This window comes from Phycodurus eques, chromosome 15 (genome assembly GCF_024500275.1).
Source record: "Phycodurus eques isolate BA_2022a chromosome 15, UOR_Pequ_1.1, whole genome shotgun sequence".
Lineage (NCBI taxonomy): Eukaryota > Metazoa > Chordata > Actinopteri > Syngnathiformes > Syngnathidae > Phycodurus > Phycodurus eques.
The window spans coordinates 21,583,764-21,607,253 of NC_084539.1; the positions used below are offsets into that span (position 1 = coordinate 21,583,764).

At 43.8% G+C, this 23,490-nt stretch overlaps 2 protein-coding genes across 5 annotated transcripts in view; both read left to right on the top strand.

The window, feature by feature from the left end:
• Positions 1-58: 58 nt before the first annotated feature.
• dck (deoxycytidine kinase) lies at positions 59-5,387 on the top strand. 4 transcript variants are annotated; one of them, XM_061698610.1, is made up of 7 exons: positions 59-277; positions 512-627; positions 2,133-2,326; positions 3,193-3,340; positions 3,477-3,592; positions 4,633-4,732; positions 5,169-5,387. In XM_061698610.1, exons 1-7 carry the CDS (start codon positions 187-189, stop codon positions 5,193-5,195), a joined length of 792 nt encoding a protein of 263 aa, XP_061554594.1. In that variant the 5' UTR covers positions 59-186; the 3' UTR covers positions 5,196-5,387. The 4 variants fall into 4 exon arrangements, 3 of the variants coding, with proteins under 3 accessions (XP_061554594.1, XP_061554593.1, XP_061554595.1); XR_009769920.1 differs by lacking the exon at positions 5,169-5,387 and having other exon boundaries at positions 3,477-3,735; positions 4,633-4,720; XM_061698609.1 differs by lacking the exon at positions 5,169-5,387 and having other exon boundaries at positions 4,633-5,162.
• A 1,540-nt stretch (positions 5,388-6,927) lies between these two features.
• Positions 6,928-23,490, top strand: part of LOC133413796 (electrogenic sodium bicarbonate cotransporter 1-like) — a 30,483-nt gene continuing 13,920 nt past the window's right edge. The window contains 12 exon segments of the mRNA XM_061698612.1: positions 6,928-7,222; positions 10,336-10,409; positions 11,344-11,520; positions 15,420-15,552; positions 16,848-17,008; positions 17,106-17,285; positions 19,057-19,133; positions 20,763-20,920; positions 20,987-21,074; positions 22,326-22,469; positions 22,471-22,481; positions 23,329-23,445. Coding sequence (XP_061554596.1) covers positions 7,206-7,222; positions 10,336-10,409; positions 11,344-11,520; positions 15,420-15,552; positions 16,848-17,008; positions 17,106-17,285; positions 19,057-19,133; positions 20,763-20,920; positions 20,987-21,074; positions 22,326-22,469; positions 22,471-22,481; positions 23,329-23,445 — 1,337 coding nt within the window. The 5' untranslated portion in view covers positions 6,928-7,205.

Below are 23,490 nucleotides of genomic sequence, written 5' to 3' on the forward strand. Positions count from 1 at the left end.
AGTTGCTTCCTGGGCGGAAGTGACGACACATAAATGGCAATCTCTGGTTCAGTGATGTTTGGCTTCCGGGTCGCTGGTGCTGCTGTTGCCCGCCAAACTTTGACGTCCGCCCGCCGCTTTCCTGCTTGTTATCCCAAGTGGCAGGCGCTACGGTCGACTTTAACGTTATTTATCGGTAACAAAAACATGTCTTTAACCCCGAAGAGGCCGCGTTCCGATCCAATGAACGACTCCATGGAGAAGAGGATCAAGCGGGTTTCCATCGAGGGCAACATCGGTGAGTGTGCTCAAATTGAACAAATAGATTTTGTGTGGTTGATTGCAATTTATAAATATAACAACAACAGCAGCAGCAGCATCTTATAATTTAAATGGCACTAAGCTAAGCTAAAACAACAGCCAGCACCCCGAGAAGCTAACGTAGCTAGTACGTGTCTGCTAAGTGATTATTTTGACGTGTTTATTATTATTATTATTATTATTTGTTTGGTTTTTTGGGTGGGTGTTCCAGCGGCTGGAAAGTCGACTTTCGTCCACCTCCTGGAGCAGGAGTGCGCCGACTGGGAGGTAGTACCCGAGCCCATCGCTAGGTGGTGCAATGTCCAAACAAGCGGCAGCGACTTCGAGGTACACTCTTCCCCCGAATATTCGCGACTCGCATGTTGGATGCTTGGGATACATTACAGACCCACTTGCAGTGGGAGAAACATATTCAAATAGTTTCTTTCTAAATGCAAGCTGGAAAGACTTGTCAAGTAATGTAGTTCAAGTCTAAGACGAGAGGAGTCTCATAAATACCAAGTCAAAGTCAAGTGGAATCTGTCATACATTTTTGCCAAGCAAGTCTCAAGTCCTAAAATTGGCGACCTACTGTAAGTCAGTCCCGCACCTTTGCTGTGTAACTCTACTTTCAGGCGATTTTCAGCCAAATCATCATTTTAAAGATGACCCCCCCCCCCCCCCCCCCCCCCAAAAAAAAGTCGCTATGAAATTACACGGACCGCAAACCAACGAAAGAATCCAGAGATATTTGCTCTTGCGAAAGTAGCTGACATGGATGTGACATAACATGGACACGGATACAACATCCAACCGTGCGTTCACATAACTGGGAGCGTCTTCATCTGGATTTAGATTGCAGCTGCCGCCTGTCCTTATGTCGACTGCACGCCGCTGATCACTCTTTAATGGCCTTGTGCGCACGCGCCTTGTTCAACATTCCAACTGCGACCGCAAGATGAGCCTCACTTACAAAAGACATACTTGCCCTTATTTTTTGCATGTAATAGTATGCAATACTATTTTCAAAACAATTATTTCCCACAACTAGTAATGACACTTACCGGAAGTTAAAAGAATGTACAGTTTTGTCATATTGCATTTCCTTGTTCAGGCAACACCTTTACAGATGCCACTTATGGTCTTTGGTAATGTTTTTGTTTGACGTCTCGTATGACGCATGGTGGTATCAGGTTTCTTATTCATTTATAATTTAGAATAAATGTATAAATGCATAAAAATCACATCAAAATAAATAAAATTACAACGATATTATTAATACATATGTATAATTTATCAGTAATTGATCAAATAATTAAAAGTAAACTTGCAAAATCATTTAGAATTAATGTACGCTAATACACAATATACATTACTTTTATATGAAATTAAAGTATTCATTTAAAACAATATAATTACAATTGCAAATGAATAAAAATGAATAAATGTGATTCATAATTACTTGATGAATAAAAAATACTATTGAAAAGATTTTAGTAACTGCAAAAATAAATACAAATAAAACATTAATAAAAATCACAAAAATAAATAAACAGTAGTCAATAAAGATAAATACAGTGAAGTATTAAGTAGTTAAAAATAATGGCTACAAATTAATACAATTTAGAATGAATTTATAAGTAAATACAAAAATAAGTCTGGTTAAAACACTAACATTAACACAAATCTATTACAATCAAAACATTAATTAATAAACATATATAAAAAATAATACAAATGAAGAGGCCCGCGTGTCGTTTTGCCGTGACTGAAAACACAACGCGCTTATAGTTTGTTGTCATTTAAAAAAAAAAAAAAAACGTGTCAGCACAATGTGTGACCGCACCCGGCAGGAGCTGACGGCGTCGCAGCGTAGCGGCGGCAACGTGCTGAAGATGATGTACGACAAGCCGGAACGTTGGGCGTACACCTTCCAGAGCTACGCCTGCATCAGCCGCGTGCGCGCCCAGATCCGCTCGGCCAACGGGAAGCTGCGAGGCGCCGAGAACCCCGTGCAGTTCTTCGAGCGCTCCATCTACAGCGACAGGTGTGCCGTGGCAATGTGACTGCAGTCGCGCGCGCCGTTCCGTGTCGAAATAAGTTGGCGTGACGGCGGCAAGACAGGAGGACGCTCGGTAAAAGGCAGACAATTTCCAGCGCTATGGATCATTTTACACTTACAAAAAGAGAAGATAAATTATATAACACCACAGCATGTCTCCAATCAGCAACACATAAGGTAACATCTTGACGCTAGCTTGTGGGCTAGGCGGCCAGGCAACTCAACGCACTTTCGCTGACGCCCACGTCACTCACCAGCCGAAGGCCGGCCTTTTCAAGCCACTCACAAAGTCACATATACTACAGTGAAATGTGGACAAAAATAATATCTGTACCTCAAACGCACATGCTCGTGTTTAATAGAGCAAAACATTTTTTTTATCCGAACGCAGCGTTCCCTCGCGATATCGTCGTTCACATATTGCGGATTCAGTGTTTTTTCATATTCATATGGCACATAATTCACCATATCGCTCAATTTTGAGTGCATGCTGTAATGTTTTTGTGTGGTAAAATGAACACTTCCTAGCCTAAATTTACAAAAAAAAGAGAGAAATTTTCATTAAAACATACTACAAGGAATATAATATACATAGTGTATAGTACAACAGTACTGTGCATAGAAAATGTTTATAAGAGTCTGATAGAGATTATTAGGAGTGTGGGGAAGATTAATAAACCTCTGGGGAGGTTCATAAAGCTTTAAAATCTGCATAAATCATTTAAAAAAACGCGGTCGCTACTTCGCGGAAAACGAGGGATTTCTGTAATCGATATTTAAAAAAAATACCGGAGAGCCGCAGGCTTAATATTAAGTATAAATAATCGCGAGTGTATTTGTCCGTGTGTCAGGTACATCTTCGCCGCCAACCTCTATGAGAACGAGTGCCTGAACGACACGGAGTGGGCCATCTACCAGGACTGGCACGGCTGGCTGCACAGCCAGTTCCACCGGCACATCGAGCTGGACGGGATCGTCTACTTGAGAGCCCCCCCTGAGGTACGTCCGGCACCCCCGCCGCACGCCCCCAGACCCCTTCTTCTCCTTCAGAATCGTCTTTACTGCTCAAGCACGTGGAAACACAAAACGAATCCGTCCGCAGTCGTCGGAGTCACTTTTGTTTCCCGTCGTGTAGAAGTGCATGGAGAGGCTGCGCCTGCGGGGCCGAGAGGAAGAGCGGGAAATCCCTCTGGAGTATCTGGAGAAGCTCCACGCCAAGCACGAGAGCTGGCTGCAGCACAAGACCATGACGTGAGGCCCACACACACACACACACACGAGGGGGCCCGAGCTCGCCTCGTGCGGTCACGTTTGCGTCACCCAGAGAAAGAGCGCCTTTCATGAAAGAAGCCCGGGGGAGGATGGAAGAGAGCCCATGTGACCTGCCTCTGCGTGTGGGTACTTGTGTCCATATACTGTATTTGTGTGTGTGTGTGTACTGTCTATATAGCTCAGTTTCCAAATACACATGATCGAAGATAACTGCTGAAATCTCACAGCTGCTTTAGAGTGCCTCATCGTTGGTCGGGAGTGCGCGTATGTCACGGAGGGAAGGTGGAAGAGTCGTATGTAGCCGTAAGAAAGATGCTTGATGATGTCGCATCCGTTTTTTCCCAGGTCGTAGTAGCGGTATTTGATTGACAGTTGAGCGGGGCGTGGTTTCGGCGCTTTCAGCAAACACGCCCACGGCGTTTGTGAGCTGAGAGAGCGGCTTGACTTTTCACTAGTCTGAAGCCTCATTTCATCCTTTTTTATACTTGAAATTAAATAATAATACATTATAATAAATCATTCAAAATTTGGCAGGGTTGTTAAGTGGCACATTTACAATACATTTATTTTCACTTTATCGTTTTGGGTAGTTTTGAACATTTTTTCATTTTCTGCAAATGAATGCTCTAAATTTCAATATTTGTCAATATTTGCGAGTTATTTTGTCAACCGTTTTGAAGTTTGTGACATTTGGGATTGAAAAACAGGATTGATCGGGCAAAATACATTTCTTTAAATTTTAATGGGATGCAAATTAAGATGCAAGGCTTTTCAGTAAAGCAAAGTTGTTACACCAAAATAAAGAAAGTATTTGAGGGTCCTCATTCAGTCATCTGTCCTAGTTTCCCCAAATATTGCCAAAATTTCATAAAATTTACGGCCACAACTGTACATGTACTTTACAAGTTTAAAGTTTGGGCGCACTTTCGAATGCTTTTGAATGAGAAACTGTCCCCACCGTTGACAAGTAATCCTCAAATAGAATCCCGTGCCAATGTCTGACCCGTCTGGTTCGGCAGGATGGACTTTGAGTACCTGGCCGACGTGCCGGTGCTGACGCTGGACGCCACGGAAGAGTTCAAACGCGACAAGAGCAAGGGCGCCGACATGCTGGAGAAGGTGAGGGAGGCCGCGAAAAGCTCGATGGAACGTACGGCCCACGTTTCAAGTCACGCTAATGTTGACGGTCGTGGCCTTGAAATGAACATTTTCACCCAAAAATACAATGGAAATGGAAATGTTGAGGTTTTGAAAGGAAGCGCTTTTTTTTTCTTCATGATACAGTGCTAAAAAAATGTGCGAGGAAAATAAGTGGAGATTTTATTTTAAGTTTTTTTAAAGTTTTTTTTTTATTTATTTTAATCGCGTCACATTTAAAGGTTTTGGGACACTCACCGAAAGTGAGACGCCCCATAATGTAGTGTAATGTTTCTGTTGACGCCCTCTACACAAACGCACAATTTCGCTGCATGTGAATAACAAAAGGTGTGTGTCCGTGTATGTTGAAGAGGGTTTTGTTGGTATCACTCCTAACTGAAAGTCCAAACTGTTCCAGGTGAAAGAGTTCCTGAGCGCCTTGTGAGGAACCACAGAAGGGGACAAAGGCACTCTTGTTTTAATTTTTGTAATCATTTTTTTAACAATGTAATGCCCCTGCACTGACATTTTTTTCACCACCTTTGTGTATTTATAATAGTGTGTGTTTGTGTGTGTGTGTGTGTGTGTGTGTGTGTGTGTGTCTGTGTGTGCGGCTCACAGACTGAAATAAACTTCTATTAACAAAAACATTACATAGTGTTTTATTTCAATCGGATAACATTTTACAGAAATTAAGATTCCCGCATACATTCTGAGACGGAATTAAAAAAATTAAATTATTTGGCAGTGGTGGTCAATTTAAAAACAAAAAGTTGTTTTAGTAATTAAAAACCAAGTCCAGCAGATGGCGCTAGTCCTCCTGGCGGATTTAAAACGTCTTCAATAGTTCCATAACTTTGTAACTGATATACGCTTACACTTCAATTCCTTTTTAAAATTGAACGCATTGTATTTTTATATTGTACATTTTAATTTATGAATATCAAATTTGACCTGAAATTGCACTTTTTTAAAGATTTAACACTGCATAATCCAATGAAACACCTTATAATACAAGGTAAACAGTCTGAAAAAAACGCTTCTGCTTCCTTGGAATCAACTTTTAAATGCCTTAAATCGTTCATAGTTCTATACTAATAATAAAAGTACATTTTAATGTAATTGCTATGACAAAAGGTTAAAGCAAATTGATATGGAAAACAGAAATGAAGCCATTGAAGTGGCTACACTGTATTCTTATATAAACAAGTTACATATACTTAATATACACGCTATGGATATTCCTTTTTCACACTGCATAAACCAGTAAAACATTTTGTCTTGAAATATGCTCCTAGTTGCTTAGAATCAACTTGTAAATTCATTTAATTTTTTTTTTTTTAACATTTAAAAAGGCAATTCAAAAATGTTTGCTGTGACGTCCATTGTTTTAACATTTTCATACATATTTTATGTCGGTTTAAACATGTTCGTAAATGTCAAAACAATTGACATAAAACAAATTTCAGACAACTAAAATTCGTTGTGAATGTTTTGGGTAATGTTTAAGTAAAAGTGCTATAAAAAATAAATACTTTCTCAAAACAGATTCATGATATAAACAGAATGTAAAAAAACAAAACTACGCATCACGATTTCATCCATTCATCGAGTTGCCCCTTGTGGTGTTTGCGCCTTGGCCACCTGGGGGCGGTATAATACTGACATAGGGATTTGCGGTACATGGAGACAGTCACATCTCAGTAAGATGCAGTCATATTAGTTCTTTGCAGAGGATAAAGAATAGATGCACTTGAGCATTGTTATCTGTCCACATGTGTTGCTCCACTGTTTGTGTTCAAATATCTGTTGCTGAATGGTTGGAAGAGCGCAACACTGATGATAACCGTTAGCTTTTCGCATTGTTTGTTAGCATTGCGCTAAACGGAGGCAAATTTACGGTCCAATGTTGTTGTTTTTTTTTTTTGGTTCTCAATACATTTGACCGGCTTGAAAAGTGCTCCCGCTTACTTAGAATTGACTTTTAAATACTTATCAATACAGTCATTTTAAGTTACTACGATAATAGAAATCCATTTTAAATAGCATTGACAAGAGGTGCGCGCGCGTGTTTGCGCATGTGCGTGTAAAGGTGAGGGGCCGGATCAGGGGAGCCGCCCCCATCTCGCCGACGTCACTGAGGAGGAGGGATGAAAACTTAAATGCGTGCAAAGGAGACACCAGTAGCACCGAGAACACGCGGACGGCGCTTTTTTGGTTCGTTTGCTGCCCCCCCTACCCCCCACCCCCCTCCCCGCCGAGCGCGCACGATGACGCCTGGACGCCACCTGTGAGGCCCGCCTCAACGCGACCCGCCGCCCGCCGCCCGCCGCCAACCTCCCGGCACGGACGCGCTCGCCAAGGCGGCTCGCAGTCACCGCCGCTCGGCTACACGTCGGCTCGTCGTCCGCCTCCACGGAAGACAGAAGAAGAAGAAGGAGGCGAAGACGCGACCATGACTTCGGAGAAGAAGTAAGTTGGATGAAACTTTTGAAAAAGTTCTCCGTCCTACAACTTTTCCTTTCTTTTTTTTGTTTGTTTTTTTGGAAGTGACATATAGGCGTTAGTAACGTGGACGTGGATTTAAAGGAGCCGCTAATCGGTTTTGCGATGAGCTGTCAGCGTCCATTAAGGCGCGGGGGAGACGGGGGCGCGCACGCGCGACGTCTGGGGCGCCCCGGGGAGGGGGAGGGGGAGGGGCGACGGGTGACCGACGGAGAAAAAGAAAAAGTTGCGGGGTGGGGGGGGCACACTTTTGTCAGTTTCTACCACGGTGCCGCTTCAGAAACTGACCGTTGTGTGTTCTCTTTAAGGCGGGTTGAGTACTACTAGTGTTCACTATCCTTGATATCCAGCTCAAAGTTCATGGACTAGTATGCTCTTTGTCCTCACTAGTTTCCTCACTAGTAGAACAATTCAGAGCACTGACTTAATAGGAAAGTTTTTTTCCCTCCACGACTGGATGACATTTCTGCCAACTAGTAGGCCAATTTCTGCATACGCTAGCTGACAGCGTAGTTTTGCCTCACTAGTCATGTAGTTGGACTAGTAGCATGAGAAAGTTGCCCGACTAGCGAGGACAGAAAGCGTACTCGTACTTAAAATCGGTATCACGGTATGGTATGAATCCATAAAGCCATTTGAGCTAATTCTATGTTACTAGTAGTACTCGTGGCAGGCACTTGTCAACTAGTACACAGTTTTGTCTCACTAGTATTTGATATCCATGTACTAGTACAATGATTCAGACCACATCTAGAATGGCTAAGGTGCACTAGTGAAGCAACTGTGACTCATTAATCAAGTTTCTTCCACTAGTGCGTGACATTTCCGCGAACTTGTAGGACAACCGTTGCGTACTAGTAAGACGACAGGTTACTAGTGAGGTGAAACTGCATTAGTTGACATCTGAGCGGTACTACTGCTACTAATGAGGCACCAGGTGTTAACTACTAGATTTATTTATCACATTACAAGTGGTACTAGTAACACACATTTGTCAAGTAGTGCAGTTATGCCTCACTAGTACTGTGTAGTTGGCCCACTAGTATGCCAGACTTTTCCTATTAACGTGCGGAAATGTCATACAAAACGTTCCAAGCAAGGCACGGTTTTCTACTAGTGCACTGAATTGCCTTACTCGTATTGCTTGTGTTTATTGAATATCCTCGACAGCCAGCTTGATGTCCGCGTACTAGTACTTTTTGTCCGCTCTCGTAGGACAATTGTGGACTAGTTGGCAACTGTGTGCAACAAGCACTACGAGTGACGTGATGAAAATCTACCAGTGAACATCTAGTGCTTCACAAGTAGTACTAGTAGCGCGCAATTGTCTCAAGACTATAACCTTGTCGTGGGACTCCGACTACTGTTACAGTAAGGTCAAAATATTAGGGAGGGCTCTCACTATGGCGCAATTGTGGCACGACAAACTTTCTGCCAGTGTCAGTGGAAACACGAAATGATTATTATCTGCAAAATGATTATTATCTTGCGGCTGGTGAAAGTTGCCCGCGTCACGCCAGCTCTCGTCCGCGAGCTGATTTTGACGATGAGGATGATGATGATGATGATGATGATCCCGAGGTCATAGAGCGTTAAGATAAGAACAAAGGAAGATTTACACGCTGTCGTTGGATCTTATCTGGGTTACGCTTTCATGCACAAAAGTCTGGGTGTGTTTGAGAAAAGAGAAAAGTGTGTGTGAGAGGAGTGTACATGAGAGTGAAAGGAGTGTGTTGGCGTGAGAGAGAGAGGAGTGTATATGAAAGAAAAAGGAACGCGAGTGTGTGTGGGAAAAGAGAAAAGTGAGTGCGAGAGGAGTGTATATGAGAGTGTTTGGTGTGAGAGGAATGTCTCAGCCTGAGCAGAGTGTGTGTGAGAGCGTGAGTGAGACAGGAGTGTGTTAGTGTGACCTGTGTGTGTGAGTGGTGCGTGAGCCTGAGAGCAATGTCCGCATATGAGAGGAGTGTGTGTGATTCAGAGGTACGTATGAGAGGAGTATGAGCGTGTAAGAGTGTGTGTGTGTGTGTGTGTGTGTTCGTTCGTTCCGCCACCAGAACTTTTCCGTCTTCATAAGGTTGCAACCTGAGCCTCCTGCTGGCCCTGAGGGTCCTGTAGCAGTTTCTCCGAGAGCCGCTGGAGGGGTGGGGGTGTGACGTCACCCCCCCCCCCCACCCCCCTCGGTCCCTCCCCCACCTAAGGATGCCCTCCAACCCTACTGGCCCCGCCCCCATGTCGCCCCCCATCCCGAGGGGACACACTGTCTCCTTCCTGAGTTGGTTTCCAAACCTTTCAAAATCGTAACAAGTCCACTTCGCACCGTCATGCTCGTCAAATTCTACAGACATCTCATACATTTAATTTTATTGCCATTTCATTGTTTTAAGTGACACCTAAGCTCGCAGCTTTTTTATGAAATTTTTTAAAAAATTATTATTATTTTTTTAATCATCTGGAGTTGCGTGATCTCTAAGTTTGCAGCAATTTTTTTTCTATACATTTTAAAAATGTATAATTGTTTTGTTTTATTTGACCTGTATTTATATATATATATATATATATATATATATTTATATATATATATATATATATATATATTTATATATATATATATATATATATATATATATATATATATATTTTTTTTTTTTTAAAGTTTTTATATTTATATTTTCATCGTATTAAATTGGAGTGACCTCAGCTATATTATGTATAAGGTTTTTATTTATACACATTTCGTTTGATTGATTTGAACTGGATTTATGTACGTATTTGTTTTTAAGCTTATATCGTATTGTAAATGGACTTGAGTGACATCTCAGCTTGCTATTTTATGTTTTGATTTCATTTTATTTGGTATATTTTACTGATTTAATAATTTGATAGATATTATATATTTAATAGAATTTTTTCATTTACATTATTTTATGATATATTTTGTATTTAATTGAAATAAATTGTTTATTTTTTTATTTTGAATGAATGTTATTATTATGCATCTACATAATATAATAATACAGTAAAATAAGTACTTATTTCATTCCTGCTTAATACCTTGTATTTTATTTGGTTTGTTTTGGCAGAGTGGAGGACGAGGCGGTCCTGGACCGAGGGGCGTCTTTCGTCAAGCACGTTTGCGACGAAGAGGAAGTGGAAGGTGAGCGGTGGCCTCGGTTTTTCACCCGCCCCACCAGGAAGTCGGCTGTGTTAGACTTGCGCTTGGCTGCATGAGAATGTCGTCGCTCCGGCGAAAACAGAACGGGAAGTCCCGCTACCGAAACTCTGCTGAGGAGGAATTATTGTCTAAATTTAGTTCAGCGGCAGCACAATTGCGGTTAGCTCGTCGGTCACATACTTCTAAAGTTCTATTATGAAATAATGAGCTCATCTCAATGTACGCACAAATTGTCGCTGTCGGGCGGAATCGTCGTATCTCTCAAGTGACTTTTCAGGAAAGAAAGGGGGGGAAAGCTGTCTCGCTTGCGTTACCAATCCGCCGTTCAAGTTGGGATCATATCTTATATTGCTATCATATACTATTTTAATACATTAAATTACTAATTTAATACATACAAAATTAATTGATTGATTTATTACACTGCCATTGATTAAAGTGGTACGTAAACGTAGATGCCGCCAGCCGTGCACGTCAAAGTCCGCGCTTATGCCGACCCCCAGACTAGACGAAAAGCTTTTAATTGTCGACAAAAGCAAACGACTGTGGTTATGTCATCATCGCAAACTCATTTTCAAAGTGTTCGGAGCATGAGTGATGCAATAAATACGATTAAAAACGATGAGCTGACTAAGCAGTATATATAATATGTGGGAATTAATCTGCACACATTTACCTTTGTGGCTGACCAGTTCCTTCTGCATTACAGCTCAGTATTTTTAACAAAGCAAGCCTACTCAAATGTATCGAACAAAACTATTTTCACTCGTTATTGTCTAAAGAACATCCAGACATTTACAGCACTTTTCCGATAACAGCAACGAGACATACAAAAGACTTGACCATAGGCGCCTCACGCCAAGTGTTTTTTTGTTCCCCCCCCCCCCCCCCCCGAACTTCTTGTGTTGTTTGGCAGGTCACCACACGGTGTACATCGGCGTTCACGTTCCCAAGAGCTACCACCGCCGCAGACACCACCGCCGCAAGTCCAGCCACAAGGAGAGGCGGGAGCGCGCCGAGCACAGCGCCGAGGGCTACAAGTCGGACGGCGACAACGCGGACGACGTCGGCGCCAGTCTCCTCAAGCCGCTCAGTGAGTTGCACTTGTGTCTCCTACCTTGTGAGCAAAGAAATGGTGCTTTTCGCCTGGGATAGGGAAAGGGCCCTACTACGAAGGAGTACGATTATCGAATGATTTTCGCGATTCGCGGTCGTACCAGATGTCGTTCGTCTTTGTGCAAGCTTAGTATGATGACGCCGGCGTTAATCCCAGATTGACAAAATTTGGATTGTTTTTGTTGTTGGTAGCTTTAAAGTACATTTTTTTTTTTTATGGGAAATGACATTGTGGGTTTGGGAAGATAGGAACCAGTTGTTGCCGTGGTTACCAAACAGCTGCGATAGCATCTCCAAAGGCAGGAAGTTGGTGTACTTTGGGGCCACTAAAAATGCAGGAAGTATTTGTTAAAAAAAAAAAAAAAAAAATCAAGAAAACTTTCACTTTCAGTCCCACGCACCCCCCAGGGGGGGTGCACACCACTTTTTCTGGCTCTCTGATGTAAATGTGCACCAACTGTTTGTCTTCAAGGACAACGTTAACATTAGCAAAGCACAGATAGCTTTTAATTTTTTTTATTTTTCAGACCGAGTACAAGTTCTTATATTTGAGAACTTACTGATACCCAGTACCGATACTTGATAATGTGATCAAGTCTCGCAATTGAGATGAAAATGTGATTTATTTTAATCAAATATTGTTCGCAAACACGGCACGCTTCATTCAAATACCACACTTTGTAGAGAAACAACTTGCCATTACAACATGACATCGCTAACAGAATAAATCGCGTGTTACAAAACAATGAATCATGGCAACTGTCAGCGGATAGGGCATGTTAACTAAAACATTCAAATACAAATGTTAATTCCCAAAGTAATTGGTTTCGTAATACTTCACAGAAAGAAAGAAACTGTGTCTGCCCACGCAGCTGTGGCGTGACTGCAAGCGAAACCACGAATGGCGGCTGCACTGGACAGCAAACCAGCATTAATTACACAAGGAGCGAGTGAAAAATAACGTAGACACAAACAAAATATCACGAAACTGACAGAAGTATGGCGTTACCTACAAAACGGTTTCATCTGCGCAACACACAAACACCTGCAAATTAGTTTAATGTAGCAAAAGTGCATTTCCATCTGCAAAATGTCCCCCGAAAGGCGACACGGATCACAGTTTTGGCTCATAACTTTTAACGAACGCTCTTATAAGCACATTACACACACAAACAATATGACAATATGACAATCAACCTTTCCGGGCCGTCAACGAAACGCGATTCGCCACAGTGCAGGCGGAGGCCATCCAAGGCGTCCCATCTGTTTTGAACAGCTTAATTTGCATTCGCCTAAAAGTGTTGTCATCCGTGTCCTTAAACCTATAATAAGCAAGTTTTCCGCTACGTCATTTTCGGTGCGCCACAAAGTGAACCAGCATGAAAATGACGACGGTAGTCACTAAATATAAACAATCTAATACTGAAGAATACAGCAAGATATTAGAGGAAGTGATAGAATTAATCAGCATTGTGTCTCCTCTAGTAGTTGGTTGGTAAAAATGGATTATTATTATTATTATTTTTTCAAACCAAAAAAAGTTACATACGCTATCTTTAAAGTGTCTCCCCACGCACACGGCTGACATGGGTCCCACCTGGGAAGTACAGTATATGTCAGGCTCATTACGGCATAGGGTAGCCTAACAGAGAATTCTTCCGAGTACCGATATTGCTATGAGTCTGGCTACATCCCAAGTTAACGTGCTCGGTTCGGACGACAGCAAAGATTTTCGCTTTTGCGCAATTGTTTTTCCTCCCAGATGGCGTGTGGTTTGTGTTCATAGATTTTCACTTTTAAATTTCACGCATCCACGGGTGAGTGTACCAATTTGGGATTTTCACTTTTTTCCCCTTCGTACAGTTTCCTCGGGTCACGTCCTTTATGATTGGCACTTTTTTGTTCTTTTCTTTTTTTTAATGGCCGTAGGACCTGCTTTATGAGATTGCGATAGACCAGATAAGTGTTGGTGACTGTACGCTTTAACACGAAGACTCGTTGTGGCTTCATTTTGCATGATCTTCATTTCGTCTAAAACCCCTGCCTTACAGGGTCTTGTCTCTGGCTCGGTACCTTCAAAGGTTCTTTTGTTCCCCTAACACACGGAAACATACCTGTACCCTGCAACACACTGTTACCTTTTTAGTCCTTTGGAGACCATTAGGGGACATTATACCTTGAATGACATAAACAGAGTCCTGATGTGCCTTTTTATTTCTGTCATTGGTACTGCGTTTTACTTCAAGGCTGCTAAATTAAGATCACGTGTTGTGAGTTGGGATTAAAAGCTCAGTTTGGAGCCTCTTGCGGCTCCGCTGTTGTGTAACTTTCCTGGTAGAATCTCTTCTCGAGCTAATCCTCGTGGTGCGGTGTCATTCAGCGAGTTTGTAGTTGAGCTTCTAATCAATGAACGCAAGGCCAAAAACCGGCGGCACGTGACTGAGACTGTCAGTCAACCGTTGGTCTGACGTCAGACCACACGGCTTCTATGAAGGAAGTAAACATTCGACAGTTCCTCGGGGCAAGGGCGTGTTGAACAACAGTAGTATCCGTTCCGACTCCCAGCTTGTCGACATAACTGATTTAAATGTGATCTGGCTCAAAATTGCTAAAAGTGTAGCAGGCAACGAAGTCCGTAGTCCTGGTTATCCCTTTTACCGGTCACAATGCCGAGCTCAAACTTAAGAATTTCCCTCGCATAGGAAGAACCCTACAGACTTTCAATCATTGTTCCACAGCAGGTCATGTCAGTACACATAATTTGACCTTCAGACTGTAAATTGCAAATATGTTTGGAATAGGGGTGTAACCAGTCACTCAGGCTATTTGTATTTGTATCCTTTTTTCCCCCGTGTGACTGTGCCAAATAGATTAGGCGGAAGGTTTTCGCTCCTCAAGCAAAGTCAAGAGTGGTCACCACCTACAGTACTTTGTGATTCAGCCTTGCGGAAATAAAACCAGGAAATGGGGGGAGCGGGGCGGCAGCAGCAGTAAGGGGAGGAGTGGGGGGGAAGGGTGGTGGGTTGCGGGGCATCTCATGAAATCGCCCGTCAAAGATAGGAATCTCTATTGTGTCATTTCTCTGCCACTCGCTCGTCCCGTGCAGAATTCCCAGGGCCGAAACCCCTGATACTACTTCCTAACCCTGTACTGCCCAATGCCTTGATCCTACCTCCTAAACCTTGATTCTGCCCTCTAATGCCATAATATTTCCACCTAACCTCAGGATACTACCAACTAACTCCCTGACGCTGCCACCCACCCCAATACTACCTCTTAACCCACAGATCCTACTGCCTACCCCGCACGCCTACCATCTAACCCCCTTAAGCGACCGCCAAACCATCTGATAGTACTGGCGCCTGCACCCGATACTACATTCTAACCCCCTAATCCTACCACACAGCCCCAACGCTAGCACCTAACCCCCTATACGTCTTTTTAGCCCTCGGTCTTATCGCCTAAACCCCCGTTACTACCATCTAAGCCGCCAATACTCCCGCCTAACACCCTGATACTACTTCCAAACCCCTGATCTTATCCCCTCACCCTCAAGCTTACCTTCTAGCTTCCTGATACTACTTCATAACACGCTGATCTCACCACTCTCACCAGCTGATATTTTAACCTCCTGATGCTACCTCCAAAGCCCCGTTGTCCTACCGCCGAAATCCAGATCCTAGGTCTCATAATAGCCGCCTCCAAAGATATGAATCACGCCTGTGTAAAAGCGCCGGCTGCTTGTTGGTTCCGTGCGGAATTCCTGAACGTTCCCCTTGACACTGCTGCCTAACACCCCTGATACTACATGTCATGATGTCAGCCAACCAAAGATATGAATCGCAATCTGAATTCCTGAATTTCCTTTGTCTTCAGTTTCCCCGGCGGAGAGGATCCGCTTCATCCTCGGTGAGGAAGATGACGGCCCCCCGCCTCCTCAGCTCTTCACCGAGCTGGACGAGCTGCTGGCGGTTGACGGGCAGGAGATGGAATGGAAGGAGACTGCCAGGTAAAGGATCTCCTTGCTGCCCTGCGCACTAGTGTGTGAGGTCTCACTTTGCGTTTGGTACTGAGCGCCGAGAGCTCGGTGGTTACGAAACCCTTAATAAATTATAGTAGCGGGCGGGTGGACTACCGGTCTGCTCTTATCAGATAAGTCCCAGTTGTACCTGCCCTGTGGGAGCAGGAAGGGGCAGAAACTCCCAGAGGTTGAAAAAGTACTCACAATCTGTACTTAAGAACAGAAAGAAAGAGATACTTTTTTTTTTTTAAACAAAGTAAAGTATCTAAAAAGTATAGTTAGAAGTAGACCCACTGTTTCAACCAACTGTTGTCTGTGAATTTAAGTAAAAAAAAAAAAAAAAAAGAGCAGTCCAAATTGTACTTAAGTGCACAAGGTGCTTTAGAATCAAATAACATGCCTGAAATGTGTCTTGCACGACGTGGGTGGGCGGGGTCACAAGCTCGACGACCGTTACGCTCTCCTCGTTAGACGGCGTGCGGTGCCGAGCGCAACCCGATGCGCAGCCAGAAACCCCATCCCCCTGGAGGTCCCGGGAGAATGACTCCATTGTGCCAGGGACATCTGAGGCGGGATTATCAACGAGAATCCTTACCTGCCAGTCTGCCATGCGGCATCGTGAATAATCGCCAGGCTGCATCCTGCTGACTGGAAAGAATCTACCAAGATTATTTTACGAGAGAAATCGTGTTTGGGTCAGTGCCGAATCGGTTTTCTTGAAGCATAATCCGTTCCTGGGACACTTGCCGACACCCTGTTTTTCATGTATTTCAGTATGCCAGCGCAGAAACACGGGTTGCAGTTTCCGGGCTTGCGATTTTATGCGCCTCCAATTCAGGTTCTCTCCTTGTCGTGATGGTTTTCCTCTGTGGTTTACTATCACGGGTAACCTTCTGGTTGGTGACTTTTAAAGAAAAAGAAAAACGTACAACTCGAGACATCAACATCCATCCATGGATTTGTTTTTTTTTTTTATAGCGCTTATTATCCTCACAAGGGTGGAGGGCGAGCTGGAGTCTACCCCAGCTACCTTTTGGGAAAGAGGTGGGGTACACCCTGGATTGGTCGCCATCTGATCGCATGGCACATATAGTCAAACAATTATTCACATTCACACAGATGGAGAATGTCTTCAATTAACGTTTGGCGAGAGAGGTGGAGTACACACTCTTTGAAGTTCTGCGTTTCTTGAAGGCACTAGAAGCGTCTTGGGCCTTCATTTGGACCCAGTACAAAGATGCTCCAGTGTGCCACCAACCTCTTTTTGATTCTCGTGCGTCCAGATGGATCAAGTTCGAGGAGAAGGTGGAGAAGGGCGGCGAGCGCTGGAGTAAGCCCCACGTGGCCACGCTGTCGCTGCACAGCTTGATGGAGCTCAAGACGTGCATCGAGAAGGGCACCATCATGCTGGATCTGGAGGCCTCCACGTTGCCGCAAGTCGTCGGTAAATCGCCACGCCACGCGTAGTAGTCCCCCGCGGAACTGACACCGACTTTGCGATTACGAATGAATTTCCTTTTTTTTTTTTTTGCTTACGCCAGAGATGGTGACTGACAGCCAGATCGAGAGCGGCCAGTTGAAGGCGGATCTGAAGGAGAGGGTTATGTACACGCTGCTACGCAAGCATCGCCACCAGACCAAGAAGTCTAACTTGCGCTCGCTGGCCGACATCGGCAAAAGCGTCTCCAGCGCGAGCAGGCTGTTTTCCAGTCAGGAGAATGGTATTACAAGATGCCCCCCCCCCCCCCCCCCCAAAAAAAAAATTGCTCCCACTTTGACTGGCCAATACTTGTATACACTACTCACAAAAAGTTGGCGCGATTGGGCTTTTTGTGTAAAATGTTAAGATGAACCTCAAGTGCACCATAACTAATAACTCTGCCCCAGTGACATTTTTGCGCTTCCAAAGCACTTTATGACAATTCGTCAAAATTCATTCGTCAAAGTTAATTGAAATCTAAATGGGAGGGGGGTGGGGGGAGTAATGGGCAGTCAAAGAGTAAGTAAATCTATTCGGGACACCCTGTATCACTAACCTTTTGAATTCTTCACACCTACGTTCCATCTTTACACTAACGACTTCCTTTCTCCCTCATTTCTTCCTGCTTCCCAATTTTTTCTTCTCTTTTGGGGCGCCCGTCGTCTCCTCCGACTTCCTGCCCTCTGTCGGGGTGTCAAAGCGCGCAACCTCACCGAGCACCCGGTGCCTTGTTTCTCCCCACATGAGCCAGAAGACCCCTGTGAGGTCCTGAGGAGTGCCAGCATGGGATACCTCTGTAAGTGAGGTTGTGAAGACTCGCAGTCCGGCTTTAGTTGGCTGTAATGCGGCTGGAATGATCGGATAGATTTGTGTGACTGTTAACCGTCTTTAAAAAGTCTTTTTCCCTTCGCATAGAAGGAAGTAGGCGGGATGACCCGAGCCATGAACTCAATTAATCCTATTGCCCAATACCCAAAGTCTATCGCCGCACCACAGTCGCTCAACCGTCCCCCTTGATACCACTGCTGAACCATCTGATGCTACCACCAAACCTTATTTATTCTACCGTCGAACACGCTCACTCAGCAGCCGAACTCCTACCTCTCAACCCTCTCCGCCGACGCTACTGCTGAACCCCACGATAGTACTGCCAAACTGCCTTATTCATTGATAGTACTGCCTAATGGGCTAACTTTACGGCAAAACTCTACCACTGACCCCTAACCCCCGATACTACTGCCATACCCCACCACCCAACCCTAGCTCCAGATGGTACTGCCTAAACTTTAGAGCGAAACCCTACCGGCAATTGTTCTCCCCCTCGTACAAGACTGCCTAACCTCTAATACTGCAGCCAAACCCTACCACCTAACCCCAGATACTCCTGCCTACTGCCCATATCCCCCCGCTGAGCCCCCACGTACCAAAGCCGAACTCCCAGATATTCCCACTTGACCGCCAAATACCACTGCCTAAACCCCTGATAGATTTCTGTAGCGAATCGAATGTTGTTACAAAGAAAGGGATTACCTTAACTCTAACTCCCCTAAACGAGACACCTTGGTCACGCCACTGACAATTAGGAGGAATTAGGAGTCATGAGATTTTTATTCCGCCTTGACAGGTTCCGGTCTTCTGGGAAGACAAGATTTTAGACTTCGTCTCTGGGAATCTTTGCCCGATCATCTGTTGCAGCTGTCAAGCTCTCCCGCTAATCCCGACTGTTTGCCGAAATGTAACAACGTTCCCGAGCTAATTGAAAGCATTACTCAGAATTCGCCGAGCCCGCTGACGTGTAAGACGAGTGGCCGCGGCATGAACGAGCGCCTGGCGTCCGTCCCAGGAGGCTTTAATCCTCGCTGCATTTAGCCCAGGTTTCTGGCTGCGCTCATCCACTTTGCTGCTGCTGCTGCTTCTTTCTCGAGTCGATCCTGGGATTCGGTTTGTCTTAATACGCCACGTGGTTATTGGTTTTCGCTATCCTAACGGCCGCCTCCGTGGCCTCTCCGCAGGTAGTCCGACCACGGCCCATCGCACCCTCACCTCCAACAGCCTGAGCGACTTCTCGGACAAACCGGAGAAGGATCAGGTAATATGTTCCCCCACTCGGGTTGGGTATAGTTAGTGTTTGCCTCAATACCAGTGCCAAACCAGTAAATCTTTGACAAAGACCGGACTGCAGTACTAAGAGCACACAATAACGCCGACACGCAAGTTTGAAAGAGTGGACAAGTTATCGAAGAAAGACAGAAGAAAACACCAGTGATGTGGTCTCAATATTTGAAACTGTAAACGTATCAGAAACTATGATTCCCCAAAAAGTTAAATATCGTTTGAAACTCATGTTACAACATTACCCTTTAGAATTGGCTTGCAAATGGTTTGATTTTGATCAAATGCACCCAAAGTTTGCACACGCGGGGAGGACTTTCCGCAAGTTCCACGAACACGCGTCGCAAAAAATGCAAAAGCTCACCAAGTGAATTTATCTTATTTCTAGTGAAAACTGTCTTCAAATAAATATTTGAAGACTGTCTTCAAATAAATATTTGAAGACAGTTTTGATGTTTTTTCTCAATTTTCAGCAAGACAAAAAGACTTTAAGATACAAGATCTTATCTTATCAAGACAATTCGTACTAGTTCCATTGGCAGATTTATCCCCCCCCCCCACTTATTTTCGGGACAAAACGTCTTGTTTTTAAAAAATAGCTTCTGCTACTCCCTGCAGGCCCGCCAGTGTTGATTATTTTCTTACATTTGTTGCAAAGTTTCGGTCTTCTCTGGCCCCAAAAATAAAGCCACACTTTCACTTGCTCCTTTGGTCTCATTTGATACCTGCGCCCAGTTTGCGGGAAGTAGTTCTTCCGTTGCGTCACGTGACTTAAGCGAAGACCGGTCGGAGGGTGAATTGTGACGTGGTACTGAAATGAGTAACCCCAAATTTGCGCTGTTATTTGAACAGGTTAGGTATTGAACGCGTCCAAACCTGCACCGTGGCGGTGCTGAGTTTCGGTGGCGCTGCCTTCTGTCAAGGTCGCCGAGCTGTCATTTGTCACTCTGTGAGCCTCACGCGCCGGTAGATAAAACCTCCGGGCCGGCTGGCTCCGCTCTGTGCAACAATAAGCTCACTGTCTGTCTCGCAGAATTTCCTTTCACAGAAGGGCCGGACAATTCGTCCACCTTTCGCGTGTGGCGGCCGGGCCTCGTCGTCTCCGCGCCTAATCTTTTTGCTTCGATTGCGATAAAAGTGTCGTCACCGCGTATCGCGAGCGCCTATTACTGAGGCCTCGGTACCGCAGTGCACGCGGCGAAACAGATGACCTATTTGCCTTTAACCCATCAAAGGCAACAATTGCTTTCAACACGAGGCGGGAGAAATTCATGTCAGGTGGCGCCGCCGTCCGCCCCCGTTACCGATCTGATACTTCCTCCGAAGGTGGGAAATGTTAGACGCCGATAATTGCTTTCAATACAACAGGGCGAGAGAAGCGAACGTCAAGCGCTTTGACTCGTCTCGCTTGCTGGCTTTAGTGGGCACTGGACTCATTTCGACTTGGGTCACGCAAAGTCCTGACTCGACGGGCTTGAAACTTGAAGGTTGAGACATGAGACCGACTTATGACTTCCACATATGTGACTTACTCCCACCCCTGGCAAAAAAAAAAAAAAGGTGGATCTCATTCTGTTGTTTCCCGCCATTGTCTGCTCGCGCTCAGCTGAAAAACAAGTTCATGAAAAAGCTCCCCCGCGATGCCGAGGCATCCAACGTGCTGGTGGGCGAGGTGGACTTCCTGGAGAGCCCCTTCGTGGCGTTCGTCCGCCTGCAGCACGCCGTCATGCTGGGAGCGCTCACCGAGGTGCCGGTGCCCACCAGGTACGCGCGTTACGACCCGAGCGCTACAATGCTAATGCGAATTGCTAACGCTGCGTTCTGCGCTAGGTTCCTTTTCCTGCTGCTGGGCCCCAAAGGAAAAGCAAAGTCGTACCACGAGATCGGAAGAGCCATCGCCACCCTGATGTCCGACGAGGTTGTTTCTCGATGTTCAGTTAGCGCTTAGCTAAATGCTAACTAAGTAAAATAGCTACAAAAGTAGCTTTTTCATTGCCAACCTTTGGCGTACAATACATGCCGAATGACATCTTTAGATTCTTTTAATGATCAAATATTTATTTTCAAGTTGGCATCGAATGTCTTAGTCAAAACGCTAATGGAGCCAAAAGCCTTAAATTATGCTTTTTCTTTTTTAAAAGTTTTTTTTAATTTATTTATTTTCTTTAGTTTCTGTTTGAAAAATTATACATATCAGTCCTTTTTGGGGGATTTAGTTTTATTTGGTTTTAAAAAAAAACATCAAATACAGTATAATGGAAATTTAATTCCAATAAAAATACAATATATGCAAAATTTGACCAAAATCTGACAAATGCATTTATTTAATATTTTATTATTTGTATTATTTAATATTTTAAAAATAAACATTTTCAGTACCCTTTTAAGAGATTCATCATTGTCTTTAAATAAAAGAATCATGACCTCTCTGTGAAATTAAATATAGAAATTCAATATTTGAAAAAATACATTTTGAGGAATTTCGTTAAAGGAAATGTAGATGTTTGAGAAATATTTCAAATGTAATAAATAAAAGTTTTTAAGAAATGTAGTTGCTATATATATGTGTATATATATATATATGTGTATGTATATATGTATGTTTATATATATATATATATATATATATGTGTATATATATATATGTGTGTATGTGTGTATATATATATATATATATATATATATATATATATATATATATATATATATATATATATTAATTTTTTTTTACTTTATATACATTTCAAAAATACTACAAATGATGTCAGTGTGCCTTACATAACCACTGAATGTTTTTGTTTGTTTTTGAAAATCCCTCAAGTAGCGTACGTACTTAATATTGTGGCGGTGTCCTGTCAGGAATGTCAAGTTCCCACATAGGCCTCTGCTTTTCCCAGAATGCACCCTGTGTCAACATGGCAGCACAGGACGCGCTTTTCCAGGATTTCCTCACATTAAACTTTACCTCCGTAGGGACATCAAAGCTTGTTGATTGCACGTGTGTGCTAGGCTGGACCCCCACCCCGCCGGTGCCCATGCCCCCCCCCCCCCACCCCCTGCCCCCGCCCCTGCCCTAAGCCATCAGCGTTACACATTGAGTGACAAATATGCAGCCATGTTTTTTTTCCCCCAGCAATGGCCGTTCGCTCATTTGTTTGTCGTCTGCTAGGTGTTCCACGACATCGCCTACAAGGCCAAGCACCGGCAGGACCTGCTGGCCGGCATCGAGGAGTTCCTGGACGAAGTCATCGTGCTGCCCCCTGGCGAGTGGGACCCCGACATCAGGATAGAACCGCCCAAGTCGCTGCCGTCCTTCAGACAAGAGGTGGGCCCTGTTTCGTGGGGGATTGCGAATTGACGCCCACAAAAGCTAGCTTTTATATTACGATTCAATAAAATCGCCCAGAAGTTAAATACAAATTTGATGGAAACAATTCTAAGAAAAGCACATGCAAATGTATTGTAAGTCGTATACGACTGCCTGTGCTGTACTTAAAAATGTACCGTACTGGATTTAAAAAAAAAAAATGAAAAAAGAAAAAAAGTCACTGTAACGTTATGCACAGTTCGAACATTTATTTCAGTAATACTGTTGCGTACCACCAGAGGGAGCCCACATACCACATTTAGAGAATGACTGGCCTACATTAATGGTTTAAACTTTATATATACAACAAACGATGATCCCAAAGCACTTGAATATTTCAAACCCATCTGACATCTGACCTTTAAAACACAAATGGGTTAAATAAAGTGCTAATTTGCACAGTAAAAATATCAATTTCACTACTTTTTGAAGAGGTTTAACACATTTGTTTTAAATGGTGAATTGAATTACTTTTTGTGAGGGGCGATGAAAAATTATTGGACATTTATGACAAATTTCAGTCGTTTTGGGAGACTATTTTATGTTTGCATGAAATGGTAAATGTTCTTTTTTTGGGGGTAACTAACTACATTTGTATTTATTCCACATTCTCAAAAGGAAAAGTTTCAGAACTTTTGATGGAAACATTTCATTTTGTTTCTATTTCATTGGAGTTCTAATGGAGACTGCGAGACTCCCTCCGCATCCAGATTGCAAATGAGCGGCGCTCGCCAACACTGTCAGTTGCCGATAAAAATGAAATCACATTCTTATTTTCATTTGCAAACATATGTGCGTTCCCCAGAAAGAACCATTATGCTGGCTTGGAACCCCCGTCCATGAACGGCGATTACCCCCATGACGAAGGTCAAGGCGGGGGCGGAGGTCACCAGGTCGGCGAGGAGCTGCGGTGCACCAGAAGGTAAAGAAAAACCAACGTGGAGAAAATCTCCAATGTTTCACGTGG